Below are 27,541 nucleotides of genomic sequence, written 5' to 3'. Positions count from 1 at the left end.
ATGACTATATTCTAAAACATTAGAGCGAGAGGTTTAAAAGAATACTAGTTTATGTAACAAAAATACTTCATGCAGTCATCAAATGTTTAAAATAACTATAAAGGATAATAAGGCTTCAAAAGTATATAAATAGATCATCTACAACGTTTAAGGAGTGTCCAGGATCATGGTTTGAATATACAATAAAAACTCAATTTTGACCTTCGACGAGCATGTCCCCCCTTAAGCCCTGCCTAAACTAAACCATAATAGATAAAAAATATTTTTCTATCTACAAACTATCTAAAATGATGTATGATTTAATTGCATAATATTTTTTGACTATATGGCTTGGTTTACGTACCTTTAATGTAGTTTAATTGAATTTAAAAAATTAACTAACACTATCTGCAATTTGTAGCCTTAGTTCAATGAACACAATTATGTATGGCTGACAAAGTTTAGTATCCACTATTTATGTCGGATCTTAATAGCTTTCCTCCACCTTCTACCACTCATAGCATTAATGCATATTTACCGCCGAATTTATTTTAGGAACCAGATTAAACGAAAATAATAAAGGAAAGCTATGGCTCTTGAAAATATTTTTAAATCATTGAGCTAAACATAATATTAAAATGGTTCTTCTGGGTCAAATCTTGCCAATCCCTGCTATAGAATAACAATACAATAATGAGTCTTTTTTATGATGGATGTCAATATTTTTTATTTATAAAATAAATGCATTCGTAAAAATACACTTATTTTTTTTCACATAACTATGATATTTTTGACAATATATATATAAGTATATAAATATAAAAGTAATCCCAAAATTTCAAGATCCTGGATACAGAAAGATTGGTATTTTTGGATCAAAAAATCACACCCATGTCAATACAATATAGGTTTTCATGATTCATTGTTTTTAATTTTTTAAATCGCGTGTGAGATTTCAATCAAAGTTCTCGTGAGTATAATAATATAATATAGGCATCGGGGATTTGAATATCTGAGGGGGTCAATGGGGCCTCATTCATAAGGCCCAAAAGCCTAAGGATTGCATTACCGGTATTTCAAAACCGGTATCTCAATATTTTTCGATACCGAAAAACCGGTTTTAAAAATCAGACAATACCGAAATATTCGGTATTCAAAGTAGAAATAAAATGGATTAACTCGCATAAAAGATTGAACAGGACTGTACATTTTTGTCGGATTACGCGATGTCTATTTTACTACCGTTGTCATTAGATATGCAAGACGTGTAAAAAGTACAATAAATTAATAAAACATTTGGTGGAGTTATCAGTGGGGCACATACACATCTAAGATCACTTCATAATATAAATTTATTTAAAGATAATTCGAAGAAGAAAGTATTTGTGAATATCAACATCTCTACCATATTATTATCTTATCTTTACCGATTTTTAAAGATTTACAAAATATTATAATGTGTACGTATTTAGATATGTTTTATACCTATGCAATATTAATATTTTAAAGATTTTTTTATATTTATATTTATTGGTAGATACTTCCACAATTTTCATATATTTCACGAAAACCGATATTCAAAAGTATATACCGAAATACCGGTATTGATATTTTCACTCGGTTTTGCAATCCCTACAAAAGCCCTTAAAATGCTACCGATTTTATAAAATACACCTCTTACAGTATGGCACAGAGGTAAGTTTTGTTCATTGTAGTTTTGGCAGTTATTAGAGTGCCCACACTTTTACACTATCCACAGTCATGGACTTGGAGTCATCCGTCCAGCTGGCGGTCAGATATTTGATATCTCTGAAGAAGCTTCCCCTCGCTCTGGGGTTGGTGTTGTCCCACTTCTTGTTAGGAATTCCGTCCGAAAAGTCAGAGGTGCCTCCGACTCCGACACCCAAGGATATGTAGAACTGAAAAATAAACGTAATTTAGTTTCAGTGGCAATGGTGAAATATTTTGTATAATTTATTCTGCAAAGTTTGATCGGAGGCTAACACCAAAAAAAGATGACAAGATGACAAACAATGATTAAATACAAATCACCATGGCGAAATTGTAACCAATAGGCTTAAAACAAAAGGGTTTCTCTCCATTTATTAAATTCATAACAGCCACTCTCTTAAACGTTGAAATGAGACTAATGATAATTTAATCAATGGCAAAGTATTTCAGTTTACTCTGAATATGTACTTAAATTATTATAACTTATAATTTTTTTAAAATCGAGGTATATTAAAATGAATATAAAACATATTAAAACTGAGAATTAGTCAAAAATCTCTTCATTACAATAAACAAAACTTAATAAAATAAATTTTAAGAATAAATATTACCATATAATAATTTTTAGGTACCTAATAATAAGATGGGATCTTTTAACAAATTCACATTTTTTTAAAATGTATTTTAAGTTAATCTTTGACTTAAAATAAAAAAAAATATTTTCCTTTTTAATCCTTTCAGATACATATTTATTAATTAATACAGTTTAAATTGTAAATTTCATAATCAAAAAAATGTCTCAAATTGCAAGCTTCGTATTTTTCCGTTAGGTGCCTCTGGTAAGCAGAGGATTCGTCTCAACCTGGGTAAAACTGAAATTGTGTAGTGGCGGTAAATTGCTGTTTAAATCTGGTATCTGGTAACAGTATGTAGGTACTATAATATAGATTAGACTACTATTGGTTACTTGTTGTTTCCTGGTGAATTTCGTTTATATTTACCAGTCCTAATATAGTAATCGCCCAGTTGACCAAGTGTCAAGATGGTGTCAAGTTTGCGGTGTCAAATCGTCTCATTTATAATTATTTGTAAAAAGTAGTTACCTCTTGGTCAAATGGAGTCATCGCATTTTCCGATGGCCAATTGTTTTTTGCCAAATTCGTGCAATCTTTCGTCACTGACTTGAATCCACCTGGGGGAGGAACGACTGTACCATATTCCACACCGTCTACAGAGAATACCATTGAGTCTAAAAAAAAAAAAAGTTAATTTTAAAAAACAAAAGATTATTGAAAACATTTTTTAAGTTATACTTCTTTAGGCGCGTTTGGGAAATCAGATCAGAGTGTATTTTTGACGTGTGATAAAGTTTAATGTTTCAGAGAGGCTTTCACGGTTGTTTTTTTATCGTAGTAGATTTTTGGGTTTCCACCGAGTGTCCTTCTTCCTTCTTTACTCGACGTTTCGGGCTCGTTGCAGAGGCCATTATCAAGAGATGATATGTTTTATGATGAAAATGTAGTGTAGGTATATGAATGTAAACGTTGCTCTAAGAATGTCAAAAGGAATCCGATTAGATAAGAGCAAACGTTGCTCAGAGTAATCTGTCAATCGTTACAACCAGAGATACCGGCTCGAATGTTGGATTTTGCTGATAGTGCCGGAAGTCATGATGTTTTTAACCGTAATCCATCATCCCAGTTAATATTTTCAGAGTTTCTATGGATTTCAATGGCCTCCTTTACCAATCGTGCGAAATATCCTAGATTCCGACCCAATATCTTGGTTTCAAAGTCAAATTTGTGTCTTGTATCCATCGAGTGCTCGGCAATTGCTGACATCGTGTAATATTTAAGTCGGTATGCCCTCTCGTGTTCAATGTGTGTGACAAAGTTGCGCGCGCCGATGTAACGCATTTGGCGTGTGACGCCGATGTAACGCGTTTGGCGTGTGACGGAAGTTCTATTATGATTATTCATTCTTATAACTATTATACCATAACATTCTACACATAATATAACATAACATTCATAAAACTTTATTTATATTGTAGTGTATATTTATTTTTCATTGTAAAGATTGTGTATCAAGATTTGAGGCTATATTTATTTAAGTATTAATATAAATAGTAAAATTATATATCAAGAAATAAATAAATTTTGTGAATGTTGAGTTGGTAAATAATCCAAACGATGGTAATTTGTTGTAAATTTACAATATTTAGATACCTCATACACAAAAATACATATTTTTACAGGTTAGGATAATATTTGTCATATTTCCCATGTCAATTTATTCATTAGCGGTTTACAATAATTGAAGACAATAACAATTATTATGTTTCATCACAAAAGTCATTATCACGTTTCAGATAAACCATTAAAAATAGGCTATGTTTTACTTTTGATTTGTAATAAATTATTATTGTTAACGAAAATAGTTGAGTACCTACTTTGGTATCAAAGTGGGACAAACACCACCTCCCACTAAATTCATGTTTTGCAAGTGATGCTCTTTTCAAAAAATCCACCAAAAGATATTTGAGTTTAAAGTTGGTATGTTATATGAAAAACAGACACTTTTCACACATGTTTTGAGATTTTTTTCTTCCAAAGTAGGTACATTCTGCAATAATATTATTTATTCGCATACATAATATTATTGCTGACGGTACCTATATCGATAAAATAACCTTGAGACCGAAATGAATATAATCATAATAACACGCCAATAAAATTTGATGTTTTATTAATAAAATTCATCATGGAAACTTCTGAATCGATTATAACCGCTGTATGGCAAAGATGAGTTTTGGTCCAATACAATAATTATTTGTTTTGTTACGCCAAAGAGGTATAATTTAAATGTGTCTTTGTAACTCTTTGTTGAACTAAAAAATTGTCAGAAAATATATAAATATCAGTGGCGTACGGTCTGTAGATGCTGTAGATGCAGAGCATGCCTAGTGACTAAAGACAGAATGCTACGTATTAACATAAGGTAGGTATTTATTATTAAATCATATTATGGTAAATTTTGCTCAACTTCATTTTGGATGTTTCTATATTATATTATTACGTAAATACGTATCGAATATTTCAGAGCTACCAAGCTACAACAACACAAATTATAATATTTCAGCGGCTGTCCAAGATTTAATTAATTAAACAACCTTAAATTAATAATATGATGCAAAAAGTATATATTATTATATAAAATAGCTTCTTTTTCAACCTTACAAACAAAATTTAATTTTTCAATTTTAATTGTAATTTAAAATTACAATCACCCAGGCTTTGAGAAAATCACATAAATATGTTGGTTACATGTAAATTGTACGTATTACATTTCACCGTAGCAAAGATCGCCGTGATTTTTCTTACCGGAAAGAGATGACCGTATACTATACGCCATACTGTATGGTCATCTCTATTATAGCACCGAGATGAAAAAAATACGCATTGTTCGTTTAGCATTGCTGACAATTAATAATGTTTATTACATTCAATTGTCATAGCCGATTTTGGGAAAATTCATAATTTTATACATCTGTCTACTTCATACAGTTATTACGTTATAGTTAAGTACTTCAAAGTAGGTACTTCGACATAATTCAATTTTGAAAAATAAGCCAGAATTATCTGACTCATATATCTAAAATTGTAGTGGTTTTGATGTTATATATTTTTTACCAGCATAATAATAATTGTTATTTGTATTTTATTATTATCTATTTTATTATTTGATTATTATCCTAAAATCAGTGTCAAAACAGACAAATCCAAAACACATATGATTTTTTTATTAATGTAAGAAGACAAAGAAAATAGAAGTTGGAAAACAAAAATAATTCAAAACATTACTTATTAAAATAGGATTTCAAAAAACACAGACTGTCAATCGCTGCGTCTGACAATCGCGTAAGCTTTCGAGACACAAAATTCCCTGATGTTGCTAAAATTGCACTCATTTTGAGTCGACGTTGGCTTAATTGTGTTAAATGTCCCGATCAGTCATTGAATGTTTTGTGTTTCCTGTCCTCCTTTTTTCATATAGAAAAGCGTTTTTTCAATCAATATTTGATAATAAAGAAATCCCGAGAAAAGATTCTCGAGATCCGGGATTTCCCGAAATGTTAATAATTTCAATTCTCGAGATTCGGGATGGAAAATCTCGAAAATTTCTCGAGAATTCCCTTCGGGAAATTCCCGAAACCCAACTCTACTCACCCTTTGTCCAAACGATGCCATACGTATGGAACTCTGTTCCCCATGCCGCCTCTTTACTCTTCGCGGCTATTGAGCTACTCCTGCAGGGTTCGTCCGTATCGAGAACAACTCCGCCGGATAGTAAGACGTTGCCGTAGTTCTGGCCATTGATTATGATGAACCGGTTTCCTCGCGAGAAGGCCACTCTGATGACTCCAGACTTGTATCCGGTCTTGCCGTACACTGACGTCTGAGGTTGAAGATATAATTCTGAAAAGGAATGTTAACTATCAATAAATTGAATGGTTTTGAAACAATATTCCCAAAACGGGTTTATTGCCCGAAAAATCAACGTCATTGCAACATAAATGACGCAATGAGAGAAGAATTAACAAAAATAACTTTCACTTAGCAATAGCATACATAATTTGAAAACACTTCTGAGAAATATAAAACCACTAGAAAAATCGTGAATTATTCGTTTAATAATAAAAAAATATTAGGGGAAGGTTGCGATCATTGGACCAGTGCTTTCATTGGACCACGTACGTATATCAGAAATAAAAGACGTTAGAAACCATCAGTGACCTCACAAAGCAAGCTTTCCATGCCTCTTCCGCGCCTCTCTTGTTTCAGTCTCGCCTTGGACATAGTAAATGAGTTACGTTCCTTGGTGTGTTCATCGTGCTTAAAATATAGCAATCAAGTAAAACTAAAACGAATGTAAGTATGATTCCATTAACTATATTTGTGGGTCTATTCTATACATATCGAACACTAAATTGATAAATAGTATCAAACTTAGGGTAGGTTTGTATCAAAATATTAGCACTTATTGTAACAATTACACGAAGTTGGATTTTATTGTTGCAATAAGTGCTATATTTTAACAGCACCTATCTTGCTGCTGTTAAAATATTGCACTTATTGCAACAATAAAAACCAGCTTCGTGTAATTGTTACAATATGTGCTAATATTTTGATACAAACCTACCCTAAGTTTGATAATATTTATCACTTTATCACTTTAGCGGTCGATAAGCATAGAATAGACCCATTGGTTGTACTTACATCAATTATATTAGGTAATTTATTACTATTTGCAACTATGATAATGGTTGTTACGCTAATACTTTGGTTTTTTTGTGAAACTTGTTTTTGTGACAGCACCCGTAGTTGCTATCATTGGACCATGGGTAACCTCTGCCATTGGACCAGTTCAATCATGGGAACGATTTTATAACATTTTTCACATTATATTCTTTTTGCATTCCAGAATGTCATTGGCATTACAGGCATTAAGGAAAAAAGAAGTAGGTTTGAACGAGGCAAGTCGAATGTTCCTAAAGCGACACTGAAATGAAGACTAGATGGAAGCAATCAAAAAGCCAAAGAAGAAAAAGGTCTCTCCAACGTGCAGAGAAAACTTAGAAATTTTTTGGCATTGAAGGGTAAACACCAAGAAGTTGGAGCAATTACTAGTGGAGAACGTGGCACAACGACCACAGCTGTATGTTGTGCCAATGCTGCTGGCCTATTCGTTCCCCCGCTTATCATATTTAAACGGAAGAGAGCAAAAGATGAATTGAAAGATGGAGCACCATCTGGTTCAATATTGCACATAGATCCCACAAACTACAGCCACTTGAAACGGCACATATTCTGCAGTACACAATAATATTAATTCAACAGAAATAGTTGCTATGTTGGACCCAGTTGTGGTGTCTAGTAAAGATCCAACTAATATATGTTCACCAGAACCAACTCCAGGCACCAATGTTGAGTTTCACATAGGTGATATATCTCCAGGCGCTAAAAAGATTGCACAAAAATTACGAGAAAGAAGTCATAAAACACAACGCACAACAGAATTGACATCGTCACCGCATAAAAAGACTTTGGAGCAAGCAAGTGTCAAGACGCCGAAACAAAAGGCGAAAGTCAAAAAAGACTTCAAATCAAAAATGTAATAAAGATATTGAGAAATTGTTTTGCAAAATCTGCTTCCAGTGTTCCGTAGAAGATATGATACAATGCCTAATGTGTCAAGCCTGGATCCACGAAGTCTGCGCTTGCGTTAGTAAAGGTGTAAAAAATATATATTTGTCCTTTATGCAAAACATAAATAATAATTATCTACATGTATAATAATATACGATACCTACTATTATTAAAATGTTCTTTTGTTTCATTTTTATAAAATATTATTATAAAGCACCTTGATTGGACCACGTATGTAAATTATTATTATTTTTTCAAAGTCCAATGATGGAAACCTAGTGGTCCAATCAAGGAGCATGAGGTCCAAAGACGGCAACAAACAAAATTTTGGTTTTCCTGTTAAATCTCGAAAATGGTTAATTTTATTGGACTGATGCTAAGTGTATACATAATAAAGTAAATAATACATTGAAATCAACAATTTATTTTATTTTATCAATAATATTTGATGAGTTACACCATCACAAAGTTAAGTGGTCCGATCATAGCAACCTTACCCTATATTAAGTTATTGGCAATTTCTAATACGTTTTAAGGGGGGACATGCTCGTCGAAGGTCAAAATTGAGTTTTTATTGTATTTTCAAACCATGTTCCTGGACACTCCTTAAACGTTGTAGATAATCTATTTATATAATTTTGAAGCCTTATTATCCTTTATAGTTATTTTACACATTTGATGACTGCATGAAGTATTTTTGTTACATAAAATAGTATTCTTTTAAACCTCTCGCTCTAATGTTTTAGAATATAGTCATATTTCGGTACAGAACTGTGCAGTGGTGTTAAGATTTTTTACATTTATTAATTTTTAAACGCATTTATAAAACCATTAGTATAATTTATTACGAGATAATTTTTGTAAAATATTCACGATAAAAAATTATTTTGATAATCTCTGTGATCCCAAATTTGTCAAGAATTAGGCATTTTATTATTCAAAAAATCGGCAAGATTAACACATTTGAAGATGATTCTAAAGATACTTATTATAAGCTATGTCTTTGACCATTCAAGTGTGATAAAAATCTTATGAATAATGATTGCTTTATAATAATTATTGACCTAAAAATAAGGTAGTGTTTTTTTGAAATACGCCATTTCTTTTGTCATTCCCTAGTGGTTAAGCTACAACATACGGCCGTAGCCATAAAATGACAAACTATAATTAAAGTAGGAAGTAAAATTATGTTAACGCGTGTGTTTGAACATGTACCTAACCGAATTTTTTTTAATTTTTTTTTAAACGGTACATGTTCAAACACGCGCGTCAATATCATTTTACTCCCTACTTCAATTATAGTTTGTCAATTTATGGCTACGGCCGTATGTTGTAGCTTAACCACTGGGGAATGACAAAAGAAATGGCGTATTTCAAAAAAACACTACCTTATTCTTAGGTCAATAATTATTATAAAGCAATCATTATTCATAAGATGTTTATCACACTTGAATGGTCAAAGACATAGCTTATAATAAATATCTTTAGAATCATCTTGAAATGTGTTAATCTTGCCGATTTTTTGAATAATAAAATGCCTAATTCTTGTCAAATTTGGGATCACAGAGATTATCAATATAATTTTTTATCGTGAATATTTTACAAAAATTATCTCGTAATAAATTATGCTAATGGTTTTATAAATGCGTTTAAAAATTAATAAATGTAAAAAATCTTAACACCACTGCACAGTTATGTACCGAAATATGACTATATTCTAAAACATTAGAGCGAGAGGTTTAAAAGAATACTATTTTATGTAACAAAAATACTTTATGCAGTCATCAAATGTTTAAAATAACTATAAAGGATAATAAGGCGTCAAAATTATATAAATAGATTATCTACAACGTTTAAGGAGTGTCCAGGATCATGGTTTGAAAATACAATAAAAACTCAATTTTGACCTTCGACGAGCATGTCCCCCCTTAAGGTAATTCAATACTTTGATTCAAAATACAAAAGCCGATTTCGAACACTAACAAACGAAAGTTATTTTCGTCGCAATTAGATAATACACATATAGCTTAGTGGCATAGCATCCTGAGGTTGTTTCAGACGATATTCTGAAGGCCAAACTCCAGAATAGATTACGCATATGACCCCAAATATCTATTGGCAGTGACGACAGGCAAACCGTAAATTTGACAAATCAGCAAAATGTAAATCTGTCTGAGGTGAATGAAAATCCATCCCGAAGAGAAAAGTATGGCGCCGTTTATGCATACTTCTCAACTATAAGCTGTCTGCAAGGCCCAACAAGACAGACTGGCGACCGCCAACTAGCTCTGAAAAACCTACCAGGGTAAATCCAGTCTCCTTGTGGTAATTTTGCTCTGATTTCAACTTTGCCATATTTAAAACTAAATAGACCCCTGGTAGAAATCATTCCCGAGACAATTGGATGCAAAACGTTCATGAGACTTGCGTCCAGTTTGCAGAGGTCATCCATTGAAGCAGTGCATCTGAAAATTGAAATTATACGAATTATACGAAAAATATCTTTAAAACGCTTCCATTTTTTGAATCTCTCTTTTATGTAAGTGCACATAAAATAAACTATGGAAGTTTGAATACGTGTCTTAAATTTGTAATTTACGCAGTTAATTGTATAACGGTTCACCATCAGCTGTTCATATATGGCCGTATAGTATTGATATAAAATTTACGTCTAATCAATCAATCAATCCTATTTATATAAAATTCTGAATAGTGCTCATAAATAACAAGTTGTACCTATCAAATATCAAGTGAAAGTTCTTATTGAATCTAATCAAATTAGAATAATTAGACTGCAATGCTCCGCGAACAACGAGTCATTTAAAAAAAATCTCAATGCCATACAGCCATCTCTTTCCATCACGACAACGCACTGTGAACTGTGATATGGTGATATTAAGGATCGCAATATACTATATAAAATATACAAAATACCAATGAATGTGCGAAATTGACTATTATACGAAATGGGCTAAATTTTGACTAATTCATGTAATAGTCAAGCCTGTTGCCTTATTCATGAATTAGGTAAATTTTCTGCAGAGTACCTGAATTCGCCAGGGCATGGAATTCTTAAACTGTCAACATGACAGTAGAAAAAGTAAATTTAATACGGAATAATAATAAATATAATAATATTTATTAGTTATAATTGGACATAATATAATATTATTATTATTAGATTAGGTTTGGTTTTGTAAGTCTGAATAATTCAACTGAATGTCCATTTTGAGGTTAGCTAACAAGTGTCAACAAACTATCACAAAACATACAATCGACCATTGCACGATTGATACCCAAGCACGAATCAAATCTCGAAAATACCTTTTAATACAATTTTTCCGTTATCATATTATTATAGTTCTAGATTTTTTTTGCGCATAATAAATGGATATGAAAGTCATTGTAGTTATTGATTAGTATATTTTTATATTATAATCAATGACATTTGACACATTTGGTTAGTTTGATTAGTTGCAAAAAACACCACCGGAGCGCGACCATCTATTTTGAGCATATATAATATACGTACATTTTGACCAATGCATGAGCATTTGACACATTTAGTTTAGTTGCAAAAAATACCACCGTAGCGCTACTATCTAATTTGTCCAATGCATGAACTAGGTAGAAAAATTACTGCCGAATCACGCACTCGCCAGATATTTTGTCTAAGTCATGAATAAGGCAACGGGCTTGCATTTTTCATGATTTAGGCAAAATATAGCCCATTTCATGTAATAGTCAATTTCGCACATTCGGCGTAACATATTATATACATATAAAATCTCTTTAAAAAGTTAATATTTTATAGAAAAAATATCAAAATATGTACATATGTATAATATGTAAACCTTTGAAAATTGGTAAAGGTAAGATATGGTAGAGATGCTGAATTATGTTAATTAATACATTTTGTTTCCATTTTTAATGAAGAATATATTATTGGTATTGCCTGTTTTTTAAAAACGGATTTCGGTTTCGAAAAATACTGGGATATCGGTTTAGGTACATGACGTAACTGTTTGAATAGAGGTACATTTTTGACGGTGAAAAATAATTTTGGAAAAGCAATCAATTTACCCAATAGACAAATCCAGTTGTCCACTTAAAATACGAGTGCTATCGTATCCTAGAGTGCTCAATAATATTGGAGTGATGGTTAGCGAACTATTCATTGTTTTCACCACTTGTTTTTGATACGAGCAAAATTCATTTTCCTGTAAAACAAAAAAAAAAATGTAGCCTCACGGTTAGTTATAAGTTATCTTATTAGATTTTTAGGGTGGGGTGAAGAAAATCTAGCAGCCGTCATTGACTTCCACATTTACTTCGCCTACTAATTATAGCTTCTAGTCACTTCAACCGCGAAAAGCCGCACTTTTCAAAATACATTCTCCATACCCAGACACTCCACACTTTAAGTCTAGCGATAAACAACTGGCACGCAGTTATAACTAAGGGTGTTCATCTACGAGTTATTGCGAGTAATTATCGTGACCTGGATAGATTTTATTGTCAAACAGATTATGGAGGGATTGGCTCCACTCTTCTCGGCATTCTACGACACGCAAGACTTGTAGCCATTGAAAGATGCGTAGCACTCTTAAATTGGTGCACCTATCTGGGCCATCAAACGTTTGTTTTAATAATTCGATGCGGCATATCTAAAAGACATGACAGTGCGGATGACACAAATGGACACTTAAGATCCTGATAATTATGACAGTGGAAGCCGCTTCCTAGCCACTTCAGGCCAAGTGTTTATCGCTAGACTCACGAGGAGTGTATATGAAAAAGTACGGTACTCCGCGGTTAAAGCAACGAGACGCTATAAGTAGGTAGTAGGCGGGGTAAATGTGGAAGTCAATTGCAGTTGCTGGATTATCTTCATTCCGCCTCTTCCAGCCGCCTTAAAAATCAATAAAAATGGATTTATCATTACCATCGGAGCTCGCCATATAGCACCGCGGGCAATTATAACACCCCAATTTAGTTTTGTTATTCTTACGCACATTCTTTAAAATAGTACCTGATCCTGAGCAGGAAGACGTTGTTCCACGATCCACTTGGCATCGTCCAGCGGATTGTTGAAGTTCTCCTCGAATATGAGCTGCCCAAAACACGTAGGTTTGCCTCCATTTATAACGGTAACTGAATGCCTACACCGCTGTAATGCCCACACTTTTACACTATCCACAATCATGGACCTGGAATCAGCCCTCCAGCTGGCGGTCAGATATTTGATTTCTCTGAAGAAGCTTCCCCTCGCTCTGGGGTTGGTGTTGTTCCACTTCTTGTTAGTAATTCCGTCCGGAAAGTCAGAGGTGCCTCCGACTCCGACACCCAAGGATATGTAGAACTGAAAAATAAACGTAATTTAGTTTAAGTGGCAATGGTGAAATATTTTGTATAATTTATTCTGCAAAGTTTGATCGGAGGCTAACACCAAAAAAGATGAGAAGAGGACAAACAATGATTAAATACAAAGCACCATGGCGAAATTGTAACCAATAGGCTTAAAACAAAAGGGTTTCTCTCCATTTATTAAATTCATAACAGCCACTCTCTTAAACGTTGAAATGAGACTAATGATAATTTAATCAATGGCAAAGTATTTCAGTTTACTCTGAATATGTACCTAAATTATTATAACTTATAATTTAGATACACAAAAATCTCTTTTTTTTTAGATCGAGGTATATTAAAATGAATATAAAACATATTAAAACTGAGAATTAGTCAAAAATCTCTTCATTACAATAAACAAAATAAAATAAATTTTAATAATAAATATTACCATAGAATAATATGTACCTAATAATAAGATGGGATCTTTTAACAAATTCACATTTTTTTAAAATGTATTTTAAGTTAATCTTTGACTTAAAATAAAAAAAACATTTACTTTTTAATCCTTTCAGATACATATTTATTAATTAATACAGTTTAAATTGTAAATTATCAAAAAAATGTCTCAAATTGCAAGCTTCGTATTTTTGCCTCGTGTAGGCAGAGGATTCGCCTTAACCTGGGTAAAACTGAAATTGTGTAGTGGCGGTAAATTCCTGTTTAAATCTGGTAACAGTATGTAGGTACTATAATATAGATTAGACTACTATTGGTTACTTGCTGTTTCCCCATGAATTTCGTTTATATTTACCAGTCCTAATATAGTAATCGCCCAGTTGACCAAGTGTCAAGATGGTGTTAAGTTTGCGGTGTCAAATCGTCTCATTTATAATTATTTGTAAACAGTAGTTACCTCTTGGTCAAATGGAGTCATCGCATTTTCCGATGGCCAATTGTTTTCTGCCAAATCCGGGCAATCTTTCGTCACTGACTTGAATCCACCTGGGGGAGGAATGACTGTACCATATTCCACACCGTCTACAGAGAATACCATGGAATCTAAAAAAAAACCAATAAAGTTTATTTTAAATACCAATAGATGTTTGAAAACATTTTTGAAGTTATACTTCTTTAGACGCGTTTGGGAAATCAGATCAGAGTGTATTTTTGGCGTGTGACAAAGTTTAATGTTTCAAAGAGGCTTTCACGGTTGTTTTTTTTATCTTAGCAGATTTTTGGGTTTCCACCGAGTGTCCTTCTTCCTTCTTTACTCGACGTTTCGGGCTCGTTGCAGAGGCCATTCAAGAGATGATATTATATTTTATGATGAAAATGTAGTGTAGGTATATGAATGTAAATATTGCTCTAAGAATGTCAAAAGGAATCCGATTAGCTAAGAGCAAACGTTGCTCAGAGTAATCTGTCAATCGTTACGACCAGAGATACCGGCTTGAGTATTGGATTTTGCTGATAGTGCCGGAAGCCATGATGTTTTTAACCGTAATCCATCATCCCTATTAATATTTTCAGGGTTTCTATGGATTTCAATAGCCTTCTTTACCAATCGTGCGAAATATCCTTTATTCCGACCCAATATCTTTGTTTCAAAGTCAAATTTGTGTCCTGTATTCATTGAGTGCTCGGCAATTGCTGACATCGTGTAATAGTTTAAGTCGGTATGCCCTCTCGTGTTCAATGTGTGTGACAAAGTGGCGCGCGCCGAAGTAACGCGTTTGGCGTGTGACGGAAGTTGCAACTATTATGATTATTCATTCTTATAACTATTATAACATAACATTCTACGCTGTTAATTTATATTCATAAAACTTTATTTATATTGTGGTGTATATTTATTTTTATTTAAGTATTAATATAAATAGTGAAATTATATATCAAGAAATAAATAAATTTTGTGAATGTTGAGTTGGTAAATAATTCAAACGATGGTATGTTGTAAATTTTCAATATTTAGATACCTCATACACAAAAATACATATTTTTATTTTTGTTAAAAAAAATTGTCAGAAAATATATAAATAGCAGTGGCGTCTGTAGATGCTGTAGATGTAGAGCATGCCTAGTAACTAAAGACAAAATGCTACGTATTAACATAAGGTAGGTATTTATTATTAAATCATATTATGGTAAATTTTTCTCAACTTTATTTTTGATGTTTCTATATTATATCATTACGTAAATACGTATCGAATAATAATATTAGAGCTACCAAGCTACAACAATACAAATTATAATATTTCAGCGGCTGTCCAAGATTTAATTAATTAAAAAAACTTAAATTAATAATATGAGGCAAAAAGTATATATTATTAAGTATAAAATAGTTTTTTTTTTCAACCTTACAAACAAAATTTAATTTTTCAATTTTTTTGAAACACTTCAACAGGCTATGGGGCTCAATATCAGTAGTGTAATTAGTAATAAGTGAAAAAAATACAATCACCCAGGCTTTGAGAAAATCACATAAATATGTCGGTTACATGTAAATTGTACGTATTACATTTCACCGTAGCAAAGTTCGCCGTGATTTTTATTACCGGAAAGAGATGACCGTATACTATACGCCATACTGTATGATCATCTCTATTATAGCACCGAGATGAAAAAAATACGCATTGTTCGTTTAGCATTGCTGACAATTAATAATGTTTATTACATTCAATTGCCATAGCCGATTTTGGGAAAATTCATGAATTCCAGAATGAAAACCTAAGCTAACATAATTTAACATAACCTAACCGAACGAATAATCTAGTACATGGTTTCCCAAACTATGGGTCGCGACCCACCAGTGGGTCGCGAGCGAATATTGAGTGGGCCCTCGCCACTGTATACATGAATTAAAAAAATAGGAAGTGATAAATTTGATTTAATTCAGCTATTTATAATTCCTAAAAATTGAAATAAACTTAAGTTACCGAAAATATTGTGGGGGAGGGGGGGCAGGGGAAAAGTACTGACACGATTAGTGGAATTGCGTAATGAAGTTACAGTTTATTTGGAAGGAAAAACTGAATAAGTATATTAAACATCTACTGGACGAAGAATTCATTCTCAAGCTCACTTATTTGGCGGATATTTTTTTGAAATTAAACGAACTTAATTTCGCGTTCATGAAAAAGCTTATGTTGTGGAAAAGTTGTATTGAGAATGGCAAGTATGATTGCTTTGAAATACTTGAAACTTTTATTATTGAAAACCAAGTGCAGCCTAAGATGAACGTACTGTCTGAAATTTCCAGTCATTTATCACTGTTAATAAATAACTTTGACGACTATTTTGGGGAAGAGATGAAAAAGTTTGATTCGTTGCGTTGGATTTGTAGCCCATTTCAAGATGACTTACCAACTAGTATGTCAACAAAAGCAAGTGAAGAACTCATTGATTTATCAGAAGATACGTCACTGAAAAATGGTTTCAATCGTAAACAGTTAACGAAATTGTGGCTCTCAGTTGCTGATAATAATAAAATTATCCTTGCCTGTTCGATGAAGCTAATTGAAAGACCTCCTCCTCTTTACTACCTCATATCTATGTGAGGTCGGATTTTCGGCAATGGTTAACATTAAAACTAAATACCGAAATAAATTGGATATATCAAACTCACTGCGATTAAAAATAACTAAAGTTGATGTTGATGCTAAAACTGTAATGAAGTAAAATAAGAAACAAATACATCCTTCCCATTGAAATAACTTTGTAAAAAAACCTTGCAGGTGAAGGTATTTAAGTAATATTTTTTTTAATTTAAGGTGTGTTTCTTATTTCAACAGTCTTTTATTCATATTGGTAACACTTATAAAAAATATTTTTTTATTTCAATTAGAACAAATAAGACAGCATTAAGTAGTTCCACGACTCGCCACTAGGGAATCTGAGCAATACCAATATTTATGCCCTCTTTTCTCTAAGAGAGCTAAGAGGTGGGTCCCAAGATTGGAAATTTTTGTTAGATGGGTCGGAGCCCAGTCAACTTTGGGAACCACTGATCTAGTATAGCTATTTTCTTTGTTTTTTGCCGTTGGCTTCCTGTAAAACGAAGAGAGCCGTGTTTTATTTAGACATGGATTTTATATCAGTATCAATACTATACGACCCAAAGAGGTTGTACGGTTTTTAATATACGACCATATATTATTTCCTATACAACATTTTCAGGGTGAAATGTGATACGACGAACTGCATACGTACAAATTTCTGGACACGAAATATGTTGTGACCTCGACATCGAACCCGGAGCTCCTAGATGAAAAGCCAGTTGCTTACGCTCTGGACTACGAGAATCGCATATACACATTAGAAAAAATCTAGAAAATAGTGGGACCGACTAGGATGTGAACTCAAATCTTTTCGAATATGGATGAATGCTGTTATCTGTTATGCTATCGATCCGTCTATGATTCTAATTATTACGTTGTCCAACAAATGACAACCTGGTTTTTAATTACGATTATAAATGGGGAAAGTTTGGGTAACTCCGGATGTCAGAATTTGTGGTTAATTTTCTACTAACACGTATCTCAATTTTTGTCAGTTGTAACACCTATATCAAAACATACTTTATAACACAATACGTTAGAGGATGAACCACGGAAGTCACGTTTGGACTTTTGTTCAGGAGAATGATTTTAGTGTAGGTTAAATGTTTGAAACTCTATAACTTTTTAAAGAACTATAGTAATTAGGGCCTGTAAAGGGTATTATTAATAATTAAATTTATTTTTGACCAAAGTATAGATAGAAATACCAAATTATTTAAAATTAATGAATTAATGGACTTTCTATGTTTTATGTTCTAACATAATATTGACACCCCGGAAGTCCGGGTAGGGAGAGGAGTCGGGGCCGCACAGCCCGATCCGATCTCCGCGCTCGACTCTCCAGTCGACCGGGCGTCAATTATGCCCTGGTTAGGGTGCTGTCGGTCGATTCGTGTGAGTCAAACGACCAGCTTCCACCCTTCGACTAGCTCAGTGGTTGAAATTGTTTAGGGTGGTCAAATGAAGCTGGGTTTTGGTGTTTCGGTTGGCAGAGCACGCTCAGTGTAAGGTTAGGTTAGGTTAGGTAGAGATGCAGGATTGACAGTTGATGATGGTGGACATCCAAAAGGAAACACACGTTGTTCGTAGCACAAATCGTTGCCGAAAGTTTTATTATTAACAGTTTGGGTTCACAGAAAGTTACATACACAACACAATATCACTACACATTAATAATTTCGCCACAGCCCTAAATTTGTTATTAATGAGCGCCGTGGGCTGTGGCAATTAAAAATTTAAGGATCTAATCCTTCCACGTTCGTAACACGTGAACGCTGAAATTATTTTCACAATCGGCGAAAACCCTAGGAATGCTACGCGGGGACACACAGTCCATCCTACCCAACGGCCTCGGTTTTACTGCCTTTCTTCTCCCTTTTTCGACCTCTCGTATCCTTAGATGGATTAGGCGCGAGTCTCGCACCTCTCTGATTGGCCGGTCAGATCAGGCGAAGAAACTTTATTCATCAATTTTAGACGCATTTCCCAGAAGTGCCTTTCGCGGGTTAACCCAACCCACTTATGCGCCTGCGGCTACCGACTGCATTTGGCAGGGGTAAAAAAATCCTGGACTAAAAACTTCGCGAACACACTTTCTTTCACGAGGTTTTACATATAGTGGACTACAAACAAAAAATAATAAAATAATACCTATTATATTTAAAAATATTTATCAGAAGAACACTTTCGTAAGGAAATTCTGCGATACATAATTCGAGATACTTGTCGACATAGGTACATAAATTTAATTTCACTTTTCACCAACAGTGTTACTAATTTTGAAATACCTACAATAATAGTTATCATTACTACAATTGATACAGAAGGCCGTCGGCTTCAATTGGAAGTTATAAAAATTAACATGGGTAATCCACAACGAAAATTCACGGAAAGAATGTAATCTATAATAATCATTAAAGTATTAGTTACTTGCTAGAGATATCAAAACCAAATGTAAATAAAAACAATACCTCCCACGGGGGCAACATAATAAAATAATTCACTCGTAAAGTTTTGCACATCTGGGTTACACCGGGCGTTTCTTTACCTGCGCAGGTATATTTAAAAAAAAAAACCCGCTTTTTCTTGCCTTAATAACGACCCAAGGTTTACCTAAGTATGGTTAAAAATTTTGTAAAAATTTAAATTTAAATTCCCGCGCTGTGTCCTTTAACTACGTACTCATTACATTTTGTTTCGAATTATTATCAATCTTGCGTGATCAGCCTCTATCTCGCGTATCTAGTAATTAGTATATTTATTCCGCTAACAAATAAAAGTATAGAGCATTCCACCTGATCGAGCAGCGACAGAGGGAAATCCGGCTGGGCGGACTGCAAGAAACATGAATGTGGCATCCATAACTTCGCTCGTACTTTACCCTTAAGGGGTCCTCCATTCACGTATAAACATGGAGGTATCAATGTAATGTAGAAGTATCACTAAGCAATACTTCACCTATAGATAATACACGGAAGGGAATGGGACGATTTGGCACGGCGAACTGGCCTCCGGCGATTGGCCTCCGGTTATTGGCCGTCGGTACAATCGGACGCCGACCCAATTGGCCTCCGGGACGTCGGACGCCGGTACAATTGGGCGCCGACCCAATTGGACACCGGCCCAACTGGCCACCGGGAGATTGGATGCCGCACGGCTGAATTAAATGCGCAAAGGAAAAGACCTACGTAACAACTTGGCAGAGAAAGTAGACACGACACTTTTGTCGCTTATGATTGATAATAATTATTACTTATGCTTTATGCTGTTTATAAAAAGAGAAGAATTCTTTCCTCGTCAGAACTTGAAGATGTGCATAATTAAGTAAGTAATTTATTGTGTATACCCACCTATTCATATTAAATATATATATATATATATTAATAATGAATTGGTTAGTGAAAATAATATCTTTCGGCGTTTTTTCGATTTCATGTTATTATAATTGAACTTTTTATTTGTACATCATCCGTAAATAAGTATTTTGAAGTTTATGAAATTACAAACAATATAAGTAGGTAAACTACTTGAAAGGTACCTACATATTACATTATATATTATATTATTGTTTGAAATGTGTTGGTCAATCGATCTTTAATAATTAGGTACAATTTATATTAATCAAGGCGTTTACGTAATAAATAAAATAAGTCTATAATAATTAACAAACTATACCGTATTCAGTACCTACATGTATTCTGTACCTAAATTATTATATATTATGTTGACAAAGCGAATTTGTATGTAGGTGCATATTATTATCAATAGACTATCGTTTGAAATAGGTGTTAGGTATCTTCGGCTTAAAATTGCTTATTCCATTTTTATAACTAAACGTATTTTATAAAAAACGCGCTAACTCACATTAGATAAATTTCAAGAAAAGTTGACTCAAAAAATTCAGCACGGTGCATAGGTAAATGAAATGAATATTTTTTCATAGTGTGGTATATTTTTTACATTATTTAAAAAAATAACTGGAGTAGAGTGTACTAGATATTAATTTAAGTCGAAATGTTCATATGTTAAAAATTTCACCTTTGATTTAAAATGTGTACACATATTTTTGTTGAAAGATAAATAGTATGGCTAACATTAATACATTATTATAAACATTATTATGGACGCTAAACCAAGAGATGTCATGGAGACTTGAAGCTTTCGAGATGTGGCTGTATAGATGCATCCTCAAAATTTTTTGAACTGACCGGGTGACAAATGTTGAAATTCTCAATCGAATGGGAAAGGACCAAGAAGTTTTACGTAGTATTAAAACCAGGAAACTACAGTACCTCGGCTACATTATGAGAGGATAAAAGTACAGTATTCCCCAACTTATCATTCTAGGAAAGATCAATGGTAAGCGTAGCAGAGGACGGCGCCGCATTTCATGGCTTAAAAACCTCCGTGATTAGTACGAGTGAAGCTCCACTGAACTATTCCAGGTAGCAGACGACAAAGCTAATATTGCCTTGATGGTGGCACAATAAGAAGAAGAAGATAAATATTTATTTCTGAAGAAAATGTCACAAATGGAAAATTCGCTGTTGGAATATGAATACATATAATATAACAAAAATAGTAAAACAAAATAGTAATAAGTAACAGTGTAAACTTAATAATTATATATCCTCTTTGACAACAAAAGTCAATACCACCACCTGTCACCTGACAAAGGCAAAGGAAGACCTGTGGGTCTATTCTATACTTATCGAACACTAAATTGATAAATAGTATCAAACTTAGGGTAGGTTTGTATCAAAATATTAGCACTTATTGTAACAATTACACGAAGCCGGTTTTTATTGTTGCAATAAGTGCGATATTTTAACAGCAGCAAGATAGGTGCTGTTAAAATATAGCACTTATTGCAACAATAAAAACCGGCTTCGTGTAATTGTTACAATAAGTGCTAATATTTTGATACAAACCTACCCTAAGTTTGATAATATTTTTCACTTTATCACTTTAGCGGTCGATAAGCATAGAATAGACCCACTGGAATGACAATGTTCTATTCGACAATTCAGTCGAGGGCGTTTAAGAAACAATCAGTTGGCTGCACGATAATTCGTCTCGTGTCGGTTTGACAATCAACGCAAAGATGGCTAAACCATGAGTGTAATAGCACCTGTTCTGATCTAGATTTTCCTGTTTTTCAAGACAACCTGATTTCGGCGTCTTGAAAGGCTACTAAAAAGCATCCACACATTATATATGGTGGATAAAGAATGGTGACATGACTTAGGAAGATAATAAGAAAATAAATAATCTAGGAAAAAAATTACATTGACTGGTGAAACATTTCACCAAGCATTGATTTATATTTTATGAGTTGTATTTTTTTGTGTAACTACGTCGAAATATATAATACCTATTATATTAATCACTAAGAAGCCGATGTTTGTAATAGGGAGTTATTTTTAATTTATCTGTGGAAATACCTGGGTACGTGGTAAGGCCCCAGGTATTTAAAAATAATCTAATCTAACTACATCATTAGTCAGGGGTTAAAAATGATTTGTCATTTTCATGAGAATAATACAAAATATTATAATCGCGTTAAAAATATTTTTAATAGGACAAGAATTTCAAAAAATGTCTAACTCATCGGCTAATAGTCTAAATTGTACGGGAGTATGGTAGTAGAAATCCAATAGAATATTTAAGTGAACTCTCTCATAACTACCAAATGTTGTAATCCTTGATATATATTTTAATTATTAATACCTATCAACGTCTTTTTTACTATTTTCTATATTCTATTTTCGACATACTTTTCTTAATATTGATAAAATGTGAGGTTAATCCTTTAATACCTAAGTACCATAATATCTTTTGAAATTCTTTATTAAATAGTTATGATTATCACTGTACATTATTATGTTAAATGCTATACATTTAATCTAAAACGAGCAACGATGAAAATCCAAAGTTTCACATTTTTAAGTATTTTCAGTAGATCCCTATGCATTGTTGACTGAAATCATTTGTTAATATAAATTATGATAAGATTACATAGGTATTGATTATATTATGAAATTTTAGTTCTTAGTTGTACTGTTTTTTAAGAACCCATTCGCTGTGGACCTTTTAATTCATAATTAATTACCACATTTAAATATAATAACATGCTAATTATATATAATGGCCACTTGATGGGTAACGCACCAGCGAATGAAAATATATGTTAGCATATTTTTTACAATATTTTTAATTTTAAATATTTTGGCCAATTCAGTAAATAATCCAAGAAGAAGTACTTAATCAAAAATATAGTATTGAAAAATCCTACTACGCTTGCTGGGCGAAAGATGTGTGTTTAAACATTTAATATCTTTATGATTTAAACCCTACTCGTTCCAAGATTTTTAGTTATTGCTAGGTATATTTTTCAAATTCTGTATTTACAGTGGTACTTTCTTAAAACTGATTTATAGTCTGTATTGATTTAAAAGGGATATGATGTCATAGATAGTTAATAAATAAAATTGACTTCCTTATTTGTGTAATAACTTGATTACTTATTAAGTATATCATTGTGGTATTAAAATTGTATATTTTTAATTAACTTCAAAGGAAAATAAACAACCATTTATTGTTATCCAATTAATTTATTTTAAATAATATTGTAAATGTAAAAATGAAAGTAGTCTAAATCTATACATGCATTTTCATTTATCTGCATTTACATTAAAGTTTGATTGTTACGTCAACTAAATTAAAAAATACATTAAAATTGCATCTAAGTTATTATATTATGTTCTTTTAGAACCAAACCGGCTTTGAAAACACAATTCATTATTCGTAAAAAAATGTATAAGACAACTTCCATCATTCACTATGTGCAGGCATATTATATCTCAACTTGTATTATGTACCTATTTTTCTATTATTAAAATTATTTTGTGTCATACGCTTTTCCCTGTAGTATGGTTATGTTGTTAGTAATATTACATAGGACAGATAATAATAATTATTATTTCTTTGATTCTGCAATAAACTTGTTGGTTGGGGTCGCCACTGTTGAGGTCACTCGTGTGGTGTTCGATGCGTAGGTAGAAAATGATGATAATGACGAAGTCTTCGATGTAGCAGGGTGAGATTTATTAGCAGCGTATTATAAAATGATAGTTACGAGCCAAGTACTTGATTTGAGTGACATTGAGATAAATTGCTCTTCGTTATTTATACAATAAAAGTTAGTACATTAGCATTAAAATCTGTTACATAATCATATTAAACTAAATACAGAATCAGCGTTTTAAATCGAGTAGTGAAATGAAATATTATTTGTTATTATAGTTGTACAAAAATATAATACATGAAAAGTGATTAATCAGCTCATACACCGTAATACTAATAAAGTATTGTTATATGTAATACTACACCGTCTCTGATTTCGCTGACCGAACTTGATCAGTTGTTTACTAGAAAATAAATTCGGTGGAAATGTATAATCGCAGAGCAATTTGATATCTTAAACAACAGATATATGATCGTTATTATTCTGCCGCTACAAACTTAAGTCGATAATTCTGAGATTTGAACTTTAGTTTTGTTTGATTCATTTGTTATTCAGGATTAATCTTTGTGCTTTATCCATTTATAATATTAATACTATCGATCGAGGGTACGTATCAAGGGAGTCGTTTTTAGTCGACCCTAGTTTTGCCTTTCGGCATCTTCAAGCACTATGCGCACTCACCAATGGTAAACACACACTGACAACGAATGCAGTAAATTTTAACTTATATAACAAATTCATACAATAAAGTAGGTAAAAACTTTATCACCTACCTATTAAGTCAATGATCACAATAAAAAATATAACAATAAATAATAATAAAAAAATAACAAATAAATTATGAATAATTGAAGTATTTGAAGTGAAGTGGAAAAAAAGTAGCATGTAAGAATAATATCGAATATTTGTTTCACAAGATTAATATCATTGATATAGGTATCTCATTAGTAACCTCCGTTAAATTCCCAATACGTTGCTATGTTCCCAGAATTGACAATTTTACACCTTTTGAGTGTAGTAAGTATTTTTATTGATTATATTTAGGTACTAATGATCTATTATTATGTTTTTACGATTAATACTCATATCGAGTGTATTATTAGTGAGCAGGTAGGGTTTTTTTACAAACACTTCAACTATTCATAATTTGTTTGTTATATTTTTATTGTGAACTTAATGGTAGGTGATAAAGTTTCATCTAATTTATTGTATTACTTTATTATATAAGTTAGAATTATTAACTGTATTCATCGACAGTGTGTATTTACCTTTTGGTAAATGCACATAGTGCCCGAAGATGCCGAAAGGCGAAACTCGGGTCGCAAAAAACGACTCAAATGGAATAGTACACAACTTAAATCCATTAAAATTTATTCGTTTAGTTTACTTACGTTCAAATATATAGGTATGTTGAATTTTTGAGAGGTTATTAAGAAAAGTAGTAAAATATTTAGTTAGGTAGAATATATTAAAAGTGGATTTACATTACAAGTTTTAGGTAGGTAGGTAGGAAGGTACCTAATATTGTATTATTAGGTTCCTCCATTTATTCCTTTATTTTTATGGAAAGTAATAAATATTTTGTGTAGTTTTCGTATGTTATTTTGTTAAGCATTTTATGAGGTTTTTGAGATGAATATGTACGTATATTATGTTATTTAAATATCATAAGTAGGATTATAAAATACCCATACGATGTGTGTTTATGAACTGCATTTTGTTTTTATATTATTAAAATGTATTGTCTAAAATAGGTTGTCATTGAAAATAAATGTATTATTATAATTGTCGTTTTATTTATCAATTTTGCTTAGCACTGCATAATATTGTGTTTTATTTTATTTTATTATTTAATATAGGTACTGTCTTTTCATCAAGGCTTCACTGTGAGTTAATACCGTTAAAGAAATTCATATGTAAGTATTATTATAAAAATATGACCTAGCAAATAGTGAATATTATTAATTACTATAAGGTTACTTTCATTGGCGGCCTTAGGCCCAAAAAACTGGTAGGTCAATTTTGAATATATTATTTTAATTTGCCTTTTCGTTGTATACTTAAAAGACGTATTGCAAATTGACTTTTTATACATTATATAATAAGTGCTAGAAATTGTTATAAATAGGTACCTACTTACCCTTCAAAAAATGTCCATTTTTCATAACGCCAACCCATCGTAACCGAAATTGCACACAACGCGTTATATTTTTTTGTAAATTAAGTACACTTTTCTTTCTTTACTTTTTGAAAAATCATCAATCACACGATTATAAAAATTGTCTATTTTTCCCACATATTTTTTTTCAATACTGAGCATTGCAAGAGCGGTCAGTCTATCTTGGCCCATCGTATTGCGTACAAAGGTTTTTATTCTTTGGAGAGTGGAAAAACATCTTTCACTTTCTACTGTTGTCATTGGTATGACGCAAATAAATTGGAGAACTTTGATCGACTCGGAAAATATTTCGTTGAAATTATTGCTGAGTAAAAAATGTAGAAGAGAAACTGCACTATTAGCGCCATGCAAATCATCTCGTTGATAAAACATCAATAATTCATTTTTTAACTTGGTTATGTTTATTTCTTCTAACTGTTTTACCAAATTTACTTGACTTGTGGGAAAATTATTTTTAAAATCAGTGTAATTTTCTTTATTGAACAAATCGGATATAATGAGATGATCGTTAGATGTAAATCGTGCTTCCATTTCCACTATAATTGTATCACAGACTTCAATTGCTACTGCGTTGCTATTGTCATCTATCCGTCGCTTTTTATGATCACCCGTTGCACAGCTGGCATTCGGATTAGTGCTAGCTTCATTTCTGATTTCGGAAATATATTTTTTAAAATTATCGATGTATGTTTTTATCTTAATAGCGTCTAAGTTTCTTTTTTGCATTTTTTTAAATAAAATTTGACAATGAGGCATTATTTTGTGAAAAAAAGTCAACCAATAAATAAAAGTGTTTTTTTCCAAATTATTTATTAAGTTTTGGGCTTGACTTAGGGTATTGGTGTCATTTTCTCTGTCCAGTATTGAATTTAAACACTGTAAAATGTCTTCTCGGTACAAAAAAACTGTCTCCACACATTTAGCATTGAAGCACCATCTAGTTGGAGCTGCTTTCGGTAGACGCACTTTGACGAATTCATCTAATATTTTTGTTCTTTTTGGTGATCTCGAAAAAAATACGGAAAATGATTGGACTGTGGCAAAAAAAACTTTCAGACTAGTGGTTATGGTGGATGCTTTTTGCAGAACTAAATTAAATTGATGAGCATAACAGTGGATGTTCTGTGCTAGTGGAAAAGTTTTGCGGACTCTCGTCTGAACTCCTCCAGTTTTTCCACTCATTATAGCTGCTCCGTCGTAGCTTTGCGCTATTAGCTGTCGGGGAAGAACTTCCAAGATTCTCAGCTCTTTTAAAATTTCTTCTGTTAATCCTATTGCCGTGAACACCTCTGGATTTACAAACTTCCAAAATCTTTCACATACTATATTGTCTTTTAAATATCTCACAACAAAAACCATTTGCGTTTTTGTAGAGCTGTCTGTCGTTCCGTCAACTTGAATAGCTACGTAATTAGATTTTTTTATGTCACATCTAATTTCTTCTTGAGTGACTTTTAATATTGAATCTAGCAATTCGTTTTGGATAGTCTTCGAAATTCCTTTGAAT

The 27,541-nt window shown here is 32.4% G+C and overlaps 1 protein-coding gene across 2 annotated transcripts in view; it reads right to left on the bottom strand.

Annotated features, from left to right (window-relative positions):
• Window positions 1-1,562: 1,562 nt before the first annotated feature.
• The window catches only part of LOC147063680 (beta-1,3-glucan-binding protein-like), a 67,286-nt gene continuing 41,307 nt past the window's right edge, over window positions 1,563-27,541 (bottom strand). For both annotated transcript variants that reach the window (XM_085959834.1, XM_085959833.1), the window contains 7 exons: window positions 14,185-14,330; window positions 12,952-13,281; window positions 12,003-12,139; window positions 10,221-10,384; window positions 5,940-6,188; window positions 2,814-2,959; window positions 1,563-1,898 (listed from right to left, as the gene is read on the bottom strand). In XM_085959834.1, the coding sequence (XP_085815960.1) occupies window positions 1,707-1,898; window positions 2,814-2,959; window positions 5,940-6,188; window positions 10,221-10,384; window positions 12,003-12,139; window positions 12,952-13,281; window positions 14,185-14,330 (1,364 nt within the window). In that variant the 3' untranslated portion in view covers window positions 1,563-1,706. The remainder of the gene's footprint in view (window positions 1,899-2,813; window positions 2,960-5,939; window positions 6,189-10,220; window positions 10,385-12,002; window positions 12,140-12,951; window positions 13,282-14,184; window positions 14,331-27,541) is intronic.

The sequence above is a fragment of the Rhyacophila brunnea genome, unplaced genomic scaffold (genome assembly GCF_057557595.1).
Source record: "Rhyacophila brunnea isolate RB1 unplaced genomic scaffold, BYU_Rbru_1.0 scaffold_9, whole genome shotgun sequence".
NCBI lineage: Eukaryota > Metazoa > Arthropoda > Insecta > Trichoptera > Rhyacophilidae > Rhyacophila > Rhyacophila brunnea.
This window is presented reverse-complemented; position numbering and strand designations above follow the sequence as displayed.